Here is an 11,072-nt window from a genome sequence, read left to right on the forward strand (position 1 = left end):
GTCAGTTTCTGAATTTATTCTGTTGCTGTACAGGACCTTAGTTTAAAATTTGCTTTAAAAATATGTCATTAGTTTGTTGCTGAAGATTATAAAATCAAATCTCTAAAAAAACATCCCCTCCTCTCCCTGGGCTGCTCTTGCACACCAGTTTAGTACCACTGCATAGGGCCCCATAAATCCTAAGGATGGGCCTGCATAGGTGCATAACTGCAATGTTGACACCTCTAATTGACCATGAGATTTAGGCTCCTTAGTTTCAAAGATACTGTTTAAAATAGAACTTAGACACATATGAAAAATGTTAACCTTCATCCAGAGCTGATTTTCTACCACAACTTTATAAAAGTGTCAGAATAATGATAGAAATCCTCCCACCCAATAGAAACAAGATAAGAAAACCCCTGTAGCCAGACATGAACCCCCGCATTTGGCCTTTTCTTCTTCTCCCCCCCACCCCCACTGGGAGAGACAGAGACAGACAGAGAGGGAGACAGGCAGCCTTTGATGTCCTGAGAACTCAGGTGTGCTGTCTCACCCAGACTCTCTACCATACACAGAAACCAGACAGTGAACGGGCTAGCTAATGGCCGACCTTCTGGCTGATCTCGGTGATTGAGACGCCTGATCACTGCCAAAGGAAGAACGGGGAACCTCCGCCCATCACCACCAAAGGTGCCCAATTGCCCACAATTCACAGGTGCAAATTGAGCCTTGCACCTTCCCTGGGAAACCTGGGGTTCAAACCCTGGGGTTCAAACACATTCCTCCCGATTGGCCACTTGAAACCAGGAAAAAGCCTACGTGACCAAAGGGGTATAAAAGGGGCTTGGCAGCCCACCCCCCTTTGAGCTCCAATCACCTACACCTGCTGGCCAGGTCTCGTATTGACTCCCGAGACTGGGGACGCCTGGTTCGTATCTACTTCTTCCCGAGGGATTGAGAGAAAGATTCTGGGTCACACCGGATCTAGGAGGCAGGGGTAAGAATTACACCTGTATTACACTTCTTTCCTATAGGAATTGAGGGAAAGACTCTGGTTCCACCAGGTCTAAGAGGCAGGGGTGCAAATCACACCTGCAACGTGCCTTTCTTGTGTACACATTACTTATATTAGTTTAGACTAGCTAGTCTGCCCAAAACTTTTCTTAAGTTAAATTGTGTTGTTTCCCCTTTAAGAACCGCGGTACTAACTGTTTTTGGCTATAAACTGCTAAAAACCATTAGCCTGTCAATCAAACCACTGGAAGCCCTTACCTTACCTTTAAAACGCGTTTACCCCTTTGATCTATTAGAAAACTGCGAGATCGGCCATTATCTTTTATATAGAACTGTAGAAAATCATTATCTTGTCTATCAAACCACAGGGGGTCCTTACCTTACCTTAATTGGCAAGCTGCGGTCAGCAATTACCTTCTGTAAACATTAGTAACCACAGGAAAAATCGTTATCCTGTCACTCACTCGATGGCCCTCTTGGTTTCATTCATAAAATTGAGCAGTCAGTTTAAAACCCCCTTGTACACGCGGCAGCCGCTTCTGTTATAAAATCGCTGCCAGCAGTTTCCTATTAACTGTTACTAAAGTTATCAACAAAAATTCACAATTGTGGTATTTAATCATTTGTCTTAGTTAAATTGTTTCTATCTTTGTATAAATAAAAAGTAACTGTTAAAGCCTCTCTAAGTGTAATTTTCCTCTTGCTGCTGTACCCGAACTAAACGCAAATCAAAGAACCCAGCCTGCCCTGGCTGCTTAGTGTAGCTGCTGGTGCGGCATCACCCCTTTTGCCCCACCGGACCTTTAGCTGGCACCTGGGCATCAGCTCACAACCCCTCTGTGTGAAATCTTCAGGAAAGCAGGCTTTGACATTTCAGATGTAAATCTGACATGCATTTTTGCAGTGTTAAGAATTTGCATATGCAAAAATTCAGTTGTTACAGAGCCATCTAACTACCTGCTGTGTAGGAGCAAACAGTGTACATACGCAAGTGCGATTTTGCATGTGCAAAGCTGAAAAGCACATGTGCAATAAAGGGTAGGCATATTCAACATAGTGCTGGCAATTTTAGAGGCTGAATTGAGACCCTCTCCCTTTGGCAATTCTACCTACACTTTTAAAACTAGTGTCTACTCAAACAAGCTAATCTGACAGTGGAATCTTTTTAAAGTGTCATTACTTCTATGTTGCATTTAATCTTGTTATATTGCATTTAAAGAGCTGGGCCTAAGCTGCAAATTTCAGATTTTGAACTCCCACAGTGTGGGTTTTTACAGATGAAGCTTTTGGCCCACTATCGAGGTGGAAATGAGTCATTACATTTGGAATGAGAGTGGGTTTAGTACAGTTATGAGAACAAAGATGTTAACTATCTCCAAAATAATAAATTCTACATCTTCATAGGAGCAAAATAAATGTGCTTCAGACTGGCTATAAAAATAATAAGTCTTGACTGATTTTTGGAGCCATGAAGAAACTTCTGTATAACTACAGTTCACTTACAGCTACACAATATATCTACACCTGCAGTAAAATTACTCAACACTACGTGACAGTATAATTCGATTCAGCTACACAAGGGTGAGATCTACGTTCATACTCCCACAACTAACCCCATCAGCATGCCCCACTAGAAACCATACGATGCTGCAGCAAAACATCACAAAACTCCAACAACATGCTTACAGTCTGGAATGGAGTCCGTTCCCTCTCCTACGAAAGAACAAGGCATTTTTGCTCTTGTCCCAACAAAAACAGCAAATGCTCCCTTTGTTAGAATTCCACAGAGGATTAAAAAGTAACTGCTGCAGAAATCATGATCCGCTCCTTTAGATCCTCACTCCCAGAACTCAGCAGCACTGCAGCCTTCCAATTAGCAGAATAAATAACCCCTCCAAAAGCTGAAAAATGGTCAAAATACTTAACTATTGTTTCTGTATTATTCGTGTTGCAGTAACACCGCAAGGAACTTCAGAAATGCGGTAGGGAAGGGACCTATTTTAGTACACACTGTACAGACAACCACCACAAAAAGTCCTTCCCATCAAAGATTTAGATAATATACAACTGTAGAGCAAGTTGAAAAATGCAGAAACTTTTTTTTTTATATAAAAATGTTGAATTTGTGAAAAGCACTGGCTGCTGTAAAGATAGAAAAAATATTCAGCAAGGGAGGTGGAGTCTGTTAGCAAAAGAAGAAAAGTGAATTTTTGAAAGGATTCAACTCTCTCTCTCTCTCTCTCTTTTCTAATTTTACTGTCTGTTACAGAGCATGAAGAAAGGAACAAAAAATGAAATTTTGTCAGCTTTGGAAACAGAAATGAAATGATCAATTTGAAATCAAACTCGTTTTTTCATTTCAAGTCTTTCATCCAAACATGAAGGTTCTAATAAAAATGTAAGTCAAAATGGAACTGTGTGTGCAAAATACTTTTATTTTGATGAAACTATATTTTTATTTTGAAAAAATGATCAGCTTTGCATTTTCCCAATTCATTGGCCAACAGAAGGAGCTTGCCAAATATAAATCCAGTTAATGCAACATGATTTCACGTGTGCAGAAACTCTGTAGCATTCTAAGTTTTGTTCAGCAAAACAACTAACATTTTTAACTTTAATCACTACTCTCTTGATCTGAAACTTCTGCAGAAATCTGAGATATTTCCTGAGGTCCTTACATGGAACGTGGAAATATGATGGAGTGGGGCTCATTGCAGGGGGCACTTTGGAGAGCTGGGAGCCAGACTGGTGCAGCTGCCGCCAGGCTATCTGCAGCTCAGGTGAGCTGGGAGCCAGACCAGCATGGCTGTCACCCCTTTCCTGTTTCCCCATGACTTAGGAAAGCCAGAAGCTTTGCCGCTGGGGCTGCAGTCCTGTTCGCCAGGCCCTGAGGTATGGGGCAGCTGGGAGCCACAGCTGGTCCCCACAGTCAGGGAGCACTCCCACTCCCCAGCAGTGTGGCAGCCCCACAGGGCAGCCGCCACCTGAGTAGGGTGCCCATATGGCTTGTTTTAGGTGGGACAGTTGTAAGTCAGGCACCAGGAAGGCATCATCCCCCCGCCCCCAGGGTGTCCCATATTTGACGTAACAAAATATGGTCACCCTAGTCGGGAGAACCCAGGCCTGCCCACTATTGCAGGTCCCAGCCAATAGACCCTGTAAATGGCAACCATGTGCTGTGTCCTCTCTGACCTCCCTGTACCTGTCCCTAGGCCACTTCCCCCCTAACTCCAGCAACTTCTCATCCCTTACCTCAGGACACAGCTTCCCTAGGGCTGCTTTTAACCCTTTTTTTGCCCTTGAGGTGCAGCCACCTCACCCCAGGAAACTGAATCAGAACATTCAGGCACACACACACACACACACACACACACACACACACACACACACACACACACACACACACACACACACACACACACACACACACACACAGAGAGAGAGAGAGAGAGAGAGAGAGAGAGAGAGTGTACCTTGGGAAGAATTCTCAGCTTGTGAAAGAAACAGTTCTTGTGGAGTCCTTGATGAATATTGAGTCTGTTCTGGTCTGGCTATGGTCTGAAGAAGTGGGTCTGTCCCACGAAAGCTCACCTAATAAACCATTTTGCTAGGCTTTAAAGTGCTACTTGACTGCTTTTTGCTTTGACCTGTGGAATATGTTTATGGAAATGATTTCCTGTGTACCCAGCTAATGACTAATGTACCCAACTAATGACTAATGACTATTGCCTATCACAAAAAACTCAAAGACCCCCGCACAGGCCGGTTCATCCAGGAATTTTAAGGATATCAGTAAATCCTTCCCCAAACAACTCCACAAAAAGCTCTGCAACCTCATCCCTCAAAGGCCCTATCTAGTGATCTTCTACATGCTTCCCAAGACAAACAAACAAGGAAATCTAGGCACACCCATCCTATCTGACCATGGCAGTTTTACTGAAGGAACAGCAGGACACTCAGAAGCTATTCTCAAGCCACTCACCACACAAAGCACCAGCTTCCTCAAAGACAAAGCCAATTTCCTCCAGAAACTCCTCACTATTAACCGTCTCCCTCTGAACATCATCCTTAACATCACAGATGCCTCTTTCCTATATATTGGCATGCCTGAGAATTACTGTATTTCTCCCTGCCTCAAATATCTACAACACAATGAACAGCCCTCAGATATCCATTCCAAATACATCACCAAACAGCCATTTCATCCTCACCCATAAAAATGTTACCTTCAGCCACACTTAGTCCAAATTATGGAAATAGCCATAACTATTAGGCTTGCTCTCCATATGCCAACCTCTTCATGAGCCATTGTGAGGAAGGAATGCTGGACAAATGCACCATAAACTCAATAATATACCTGAGAAACACCAATGATATTCATCATTCAGATAAGTGACCTAAACTCTCTCAGATTTACACCACAACTTCAATAATCAGCAACGGTTCATAAAATTCTCTTTAGAACAATCCCATTGCCCCAGGATGCTGTGTGACTATGCATCATCAGCTAACAGAAAATGAGATTTTGATCTCTTGATGGGGCCTCTTTCTCTTTCTTGGGTGTGTTCTTTTGCAGGGCTCCAGACAGGCTGGCTTCAGGGACTGATTCTATCACACATACACACACATTCAACTGCTATTGTGAGATTAACTCAGCATCTGCCTGGAATACTTGTGAACATGAAAATGGCCATACTGGGTCAGACCAAAAGTCCATCCAGCCCAGTATCCTGTCTGCCAACAGTGCCCCATGCCGTACGCCCCAGAGGGAGTGAACTGAGCAGGTGACGATTAAGCAATCTCTCTCCTGCCATCCATCTCCAGGTTCTGACAGAGGCGAGGGACACCATTCCTTACCCACCCTGGCTAATGAATGTGGCTTAACACTCCCACTCTTGCAACTAACTTGGAGGGTTGACAACTTTCTAATCCTTGAAAACCAAACACCCCTACTCTACCTCTTGTCCCAAGGCCCTTCCCCAGCTGCCTTCCTCCTCCATCATTCACTCTACCCATGCTCCCACCACTCACCATACCATCCCCCAGGATTCACCTGCTACCTGAAGAGCTGGCCTGGGAGGAGCTGATGTAAGTCTGGACTGGCTGGCTAATCAGGGTACACCAAGGGTCAGTCCCCAGAGCACAGAAGGAACAGTCAGGGCACAACATTCTGGGGTCAGGTAGCAGACACGATCTCTCCCTCTCCAACATCCCCAGTCCAAGACGGCATGGATACCTACTTTGAAGCCTGGTCTGGGAGCCAGTGTGTTCTCTCCATCAGATTGAAGGGGAGTGGGGTGGGAAGAGCAGCAGCTGCTAAGCAGAATTGCTCCTCCAAGTTCCAGCAGCAACTGCTGCTGCCCTTCCTGTCACCTGGTAGCAAAGGCCAGTTACTTCAGTTACCAGACTTTTAGCATCCCCTGCTCCCCTGCAGCCCCAAGCTGCCCCTAGGCTTAGCCCCCCTGCAACCCCAGCTGCCCCCATGCTTAACACCTCCCTGCCACACAGCCCCAACCCTCCACCCAAACCAGGATTCACTTACCTTGCCCAGGAGCTCCACATGTTGCCGTTTTCCACTGCTCCTTCACCATCTCCTCTTCACCATGGCCTCTTCTGTGTGGCTCCTCCAGACCTCCGGCTCCCCATAAGTAGAGCACAGCAGGGGCAGCTCTCAGTGCCCTACTGTGCCAAAACAATAGGACTTCATTTAATTGGTTTAAAGATCAGTAAACCAATTAAATTAAGCTCTATTGCTTCAGTGTGGCAGGGCACTGACAGCTATCCCTGCTGTGCACTACACGGGGGGAGCCAGAGGGCTGCAGGAGCCGTGCAGCCGCCTTTTAAAAATGGCACCACTGCCAGCTCTGCAACTGGATTAAAAGGCTCCACAGGCCAGATTCTGGCCCACAGGCCACACGTTGGACATCCCTGTCCTAACACAAGGAATCATACATTCACCTGCATCTATGTGTATGTGCAGTTTACTATTAATCTAGGGCAAGTGCTTTAAAGGATTTGCAGTCAGAGGACCCATGTTGTATTACTCCACTAACAGAACTCCTAGGCTGTGTCTACACTACAAAAATAACTTCCAAGTTGCTTACTTCAAAATGCAACTCGAAGTCGAGCATCTACACACACCCCACTTCGAAGTTAAACTTCAAAGTAGGACACTGCGCCATTCCCAGAAACGGAGTAAGAACTTCAAAGTTGGGCTCCTTTACTTTGAAGTTAACTTCAAAGTAAGGGAAAATGTGCGTAGACCCTCTACTGGCTATTCCGAAGTACTGCCTAACTTCAAAGTTAACTTCAAAGTTAGTTCCTAGTGTAGATGCAGCCCTAGTGAAGTCACTGGCATCTGCCCTTAGATTACACCTTTATATTCTTTTCTGAGCTTACTTCTGGACTACCCTGACAATTTTATTAATATCTATGCTATAAGCAGCCTTAAAGCTTGTTGCCTACTAATGCCCTCCAAGAGTCATAAAAATCCTCAATTTTGTGGAAATGGCAGTCAGATTCCTAGCCAAGTTTTGCAAGTAAATAACACGTCATTTAGTTGGAGGAGATCTAAAGGAATTTCAAGTCAGACTCTCATGAAGGGGTCTTTTTACTCTCACTTATACCATAACGGCTATGTCTACACTAGCCCCACACTTCGAAATGGCCATGCAAATGGCTATTTTGAAGTTTACTAATGAAGCGCTGAAATGCATATTCAGCTCTTCATTAGCATGCAGGCGGCTGCAGCACTTAGAAATTGATGCGCCTCGCCGCCGTGCGGCTCGTCCCGACGGGGCTCATTTTCGAAAGGACCCCGCCTACTTCAAAGTCCCCTTATTCACATCAGCTCAGGGGAATAAGGGGACCTCGAAGTAGGCGGGATCCTTTCGAAAAGGAGCCCCGTTGGGATGAGCCGCGCGGCGGCGAGGCGCGTCAATTTCAAAGTGCCACGGCTGCCTGCATGCTAATGAAGCGCTAAATATGCATTTCAGCGCTTCATTAGTAAACTTCAAAATGGCCATTTGCATGGCCATTTCAAAGTTTGGGGCTAGTGTAGACACGGCCAATGTAGTGCAAATTAGTCATAATAAACACCACTGCGGCTGAGCAGCATTTCACTCAGATTTTAGACCTTTCCTTGTATCATCAAGAACTGAAAATTGTTAAATCCTCTTGATTAGTGCTTTATCCTGCAAAACAAGCCAACTGCCCTATTCTGATATTCAGCATGTGTAATTGCCTACATAAACCTAAATATTTTAATAAGAAAACCGCTGCCTCTGAAATTGAAACAAACCCCACACTTTGTGCAGAGAGAATCAAAGGAACAACATGGGTAAGGTGATACCTTTTCTTGGACCATCTTCTGTTAGTGAGAAGGACAAGCTTTCAAGTGCTTCAATAGGACATCAGTCCAATAAAAGATGTTAACCTTGTCCTCTTGTCTTTCTAATATTCTGGGACCAAGAATACTATTGCATATAGACAAAACATACATTTTGTGAGTACTGAGAACCAAATATAAGGCAACAAAGTGTAGTTTTAAACAATATAAATCTTTATTTCCCATTGAAAAATAGAAAGTATACTCAGGTATGCAATATAAAGATACAAATTTTTACAAACAACCAGCTTAGACAATCACTGCCAGCCAGTAGCAAACATTTTAAATAAGATTAACATGCTTTAAAAATTCCAAGAAACTATGTGCATTATTTCTATTCATAACATAAGTCATACAGTAACAGCATGAAAATATTTGTCTCTGTACATATAAGACACAGTAATATGATATGCTTTATAAAAGCTGACCTATTCATGGTAAAGAAGGCAGAGTGTCTCTTACTGCTCTCCTTATAATGAAACATTGTTTCCAAACAAGTAGTAATAGACATTACACATACAAGTCTATAAATATATATAAACACACACAAACATTGCATCAAATTTGTTAAAAACAATTTCACACACAAGTTTTTCAGTGACTCTGAAAAACATATATTCTGCTGTTAGTTTAATTGACTGTACAAAATGTGCTAGGTGACTGACAGACTCTGCTATTGTTGTGAATGGGCATGAGCAAGTGTTCCAAAGAGTCTGTCCCAGTGGGTAAAGTAAGGTGCATAGTTACATTTGAACTTCAGGTGATGGAGATCATGATGCGGCGCTCCTCCGTACAAGCCAAACGGCACCAGTCTGTTTGTTGACCATGGAAGTTCATAGCCTGAATGGTCCTCCACTGACAGCCAGATATTAACAAGGAAGAAAATAATTTCTGTCAAAGGATGGCACTTGAGCAACACTGGATTTATGGCAGCAAAAAATCCCAGTGAAAGTAACTCCCAAACACTTGAGTACTGTGTGGTAAGAGCAAACGTAGACACATGCTTGTGATGAACCTTGTGAAATGTCTTGTAGAGCCAAGGCACCTTGTGATGAAGCAAATGCCACAGAAAATACTGGAAGTCAAAGAGAAGCAGGCAAACAACTACATCCAGCAGGACTTTTGGCAGCTCTGGAGCCATTACTGGTAAATCCACTGGTCTCCAGTACCAATGAGCAACTGTCACTGGGAAGATAAAGACGATGTGATGGTAGACACATTGAACCATGCAAGGGATCATCATTCCCAGAGTTGGGCAACTCAAAGGCTGGATTTTGTATTTTCTCCAGGCTGGTACTTTGGTGCTTAGGAAGTCCAGTGCAATGTAAGGAAGACAGAAAGTCACGTAAGCTGTAAAGGAAAACAGCACTGGGAAGTAAGGTGACTTGAGCAATGGCTCCTTTGCTTTGACAAAGTCCCAGAGGGGCTGCAGAGTGACTTGGCCCAGCGTCTTATCCATTCTGTAGCTGAGCGGCACTCTGCTGTGCAGGCTGCAGTTCATGCTGATGCTGTCTGAGGCTGCTGTAACTGTGCTGCTTTTGTAAGACTTTACCCCGCCCAGCTGCTGACATCAGACAAAAAACATAGTCCACAGGTCCCTGGTTTCCTTCCAGCTCTTTCCCCCCAGGCGGAACTCTGTCACAAGCCGGAAACAACACAGAGCCCTACAGCGTTAGAGCTGGTAGATTTGTCTCATTAGCCCACTTCTACTGTGGAGGCTAATTCTGTAAATTGATGACTATTATCATCATAAGACTGTCATTAATATCATTACCTAGAAGCCCTGGGTGTATGATATGAATAACTATAAATAAACCAGTGTGATACCCCTGAACATTAGAAACAGCAGAAAAGGTTGCAGCAGGATTTTCTGTGCAACTTTACTTTAAAAAGAGCTGTCATTTTACTATTATGTAAGTCAAAGCAGTAATAGCTGTGTCTCAACACCCAAGGAATAGCTACTCTTGAATCATATTGATTGAATCAGTGTTGCATTTTTCTAGGGTTCCTCCAAAAACATTTGTCTGATCCTAACCCCAGATATGACCCCCAAACCCTTGAGGTGAGAAGTATAGAAATTGGTCCATATATATTTTGAAAACATCCCTTTATGGGACCAGGTTTCTTCATCCTGGATCTCTGTAAATAGTCCTTACACACTCCCCTGATAAAAGGTACATGGTGCTGTATTTAGCATATGCTAGGTAAGTGCTTGTATCTCTCATCATTGTAATGCAAACTGAAACACATTTGAGTTATCAAACACACTATTGAAATCAGAAAGCTGTTACCTTCTTCTGAGATACGGGACTCAGTTTCCCTGGTTTCCTTCCAGCCTTCCCCCCACTCCTGTCTCTCTCTTTTTCAGTAGGGCTGTCCCTAGGGGGATGCAGGCCCTGGAGCTTCTCTCCCCCAGCCCCCAGTACCCCAAAGCATCTCAGTGTTCCCTCTAATTTTTCCATCCATGGGCAGAATAAATTTGATGTGCACCAAGGCATGTTTGATTGTGCACCAAATAGAAACACATGTAGCCCATTGTGGGTGCTCTGCTAATCACCTGGGCAGCACCTAAATAGCTCCTGGCAGCTGCCCAAGCACCCAGTTTAGAGGGAGCACTGACACACACTCAAATTTAAACCCTTTTCCCAGGGTTTCTGGGTCACTGTAATGCAAACTGAAAAACATTTGT

At 43.9% G+C, this 11,072-nt stretch overlaps 1 protein-coding gene across 1 annotated transcript; it reads right to left on the bottom strand.

Annotated features, from left to right (window-relative positions):
• Positions 1-8,544: 8,544 nt before the first annotated feature.
• On the bottom strand, positions 8,545-9,961 carry CH25H (cholesterol 25-hydroxylase). The gene has a single exon (XM_074999534.1). The coding sequence runs from the start codon at positions 9,882-9,884 to the stop codon at positions 9,057-9,059; it is 828 nt and encodes a 275-aa protein (XP_074855635.1). The 5' UTR covers positions 9,885-9,961; the 3' UTR covers positions 8,545-9,056.
• Between the last annotated feature and the right edge of the window lie 1,111 nt (positions 9,962-11,072).

Source organism: Carettochelys insculpta, chromosome 7 (assembly GCF_033958435.1).
Source record: "Carettochelys insculpta isolate YL-2023 chromosome 7, ASM3395843v1, whole genome shotgun sequence".
NCBI classification, from domain to species: domain Eukaryota; kingdom Metazoa; phylum Chordata; order Testudines; family Carettochelyidae; genus Carettochelys; species Carettochelys insculpta.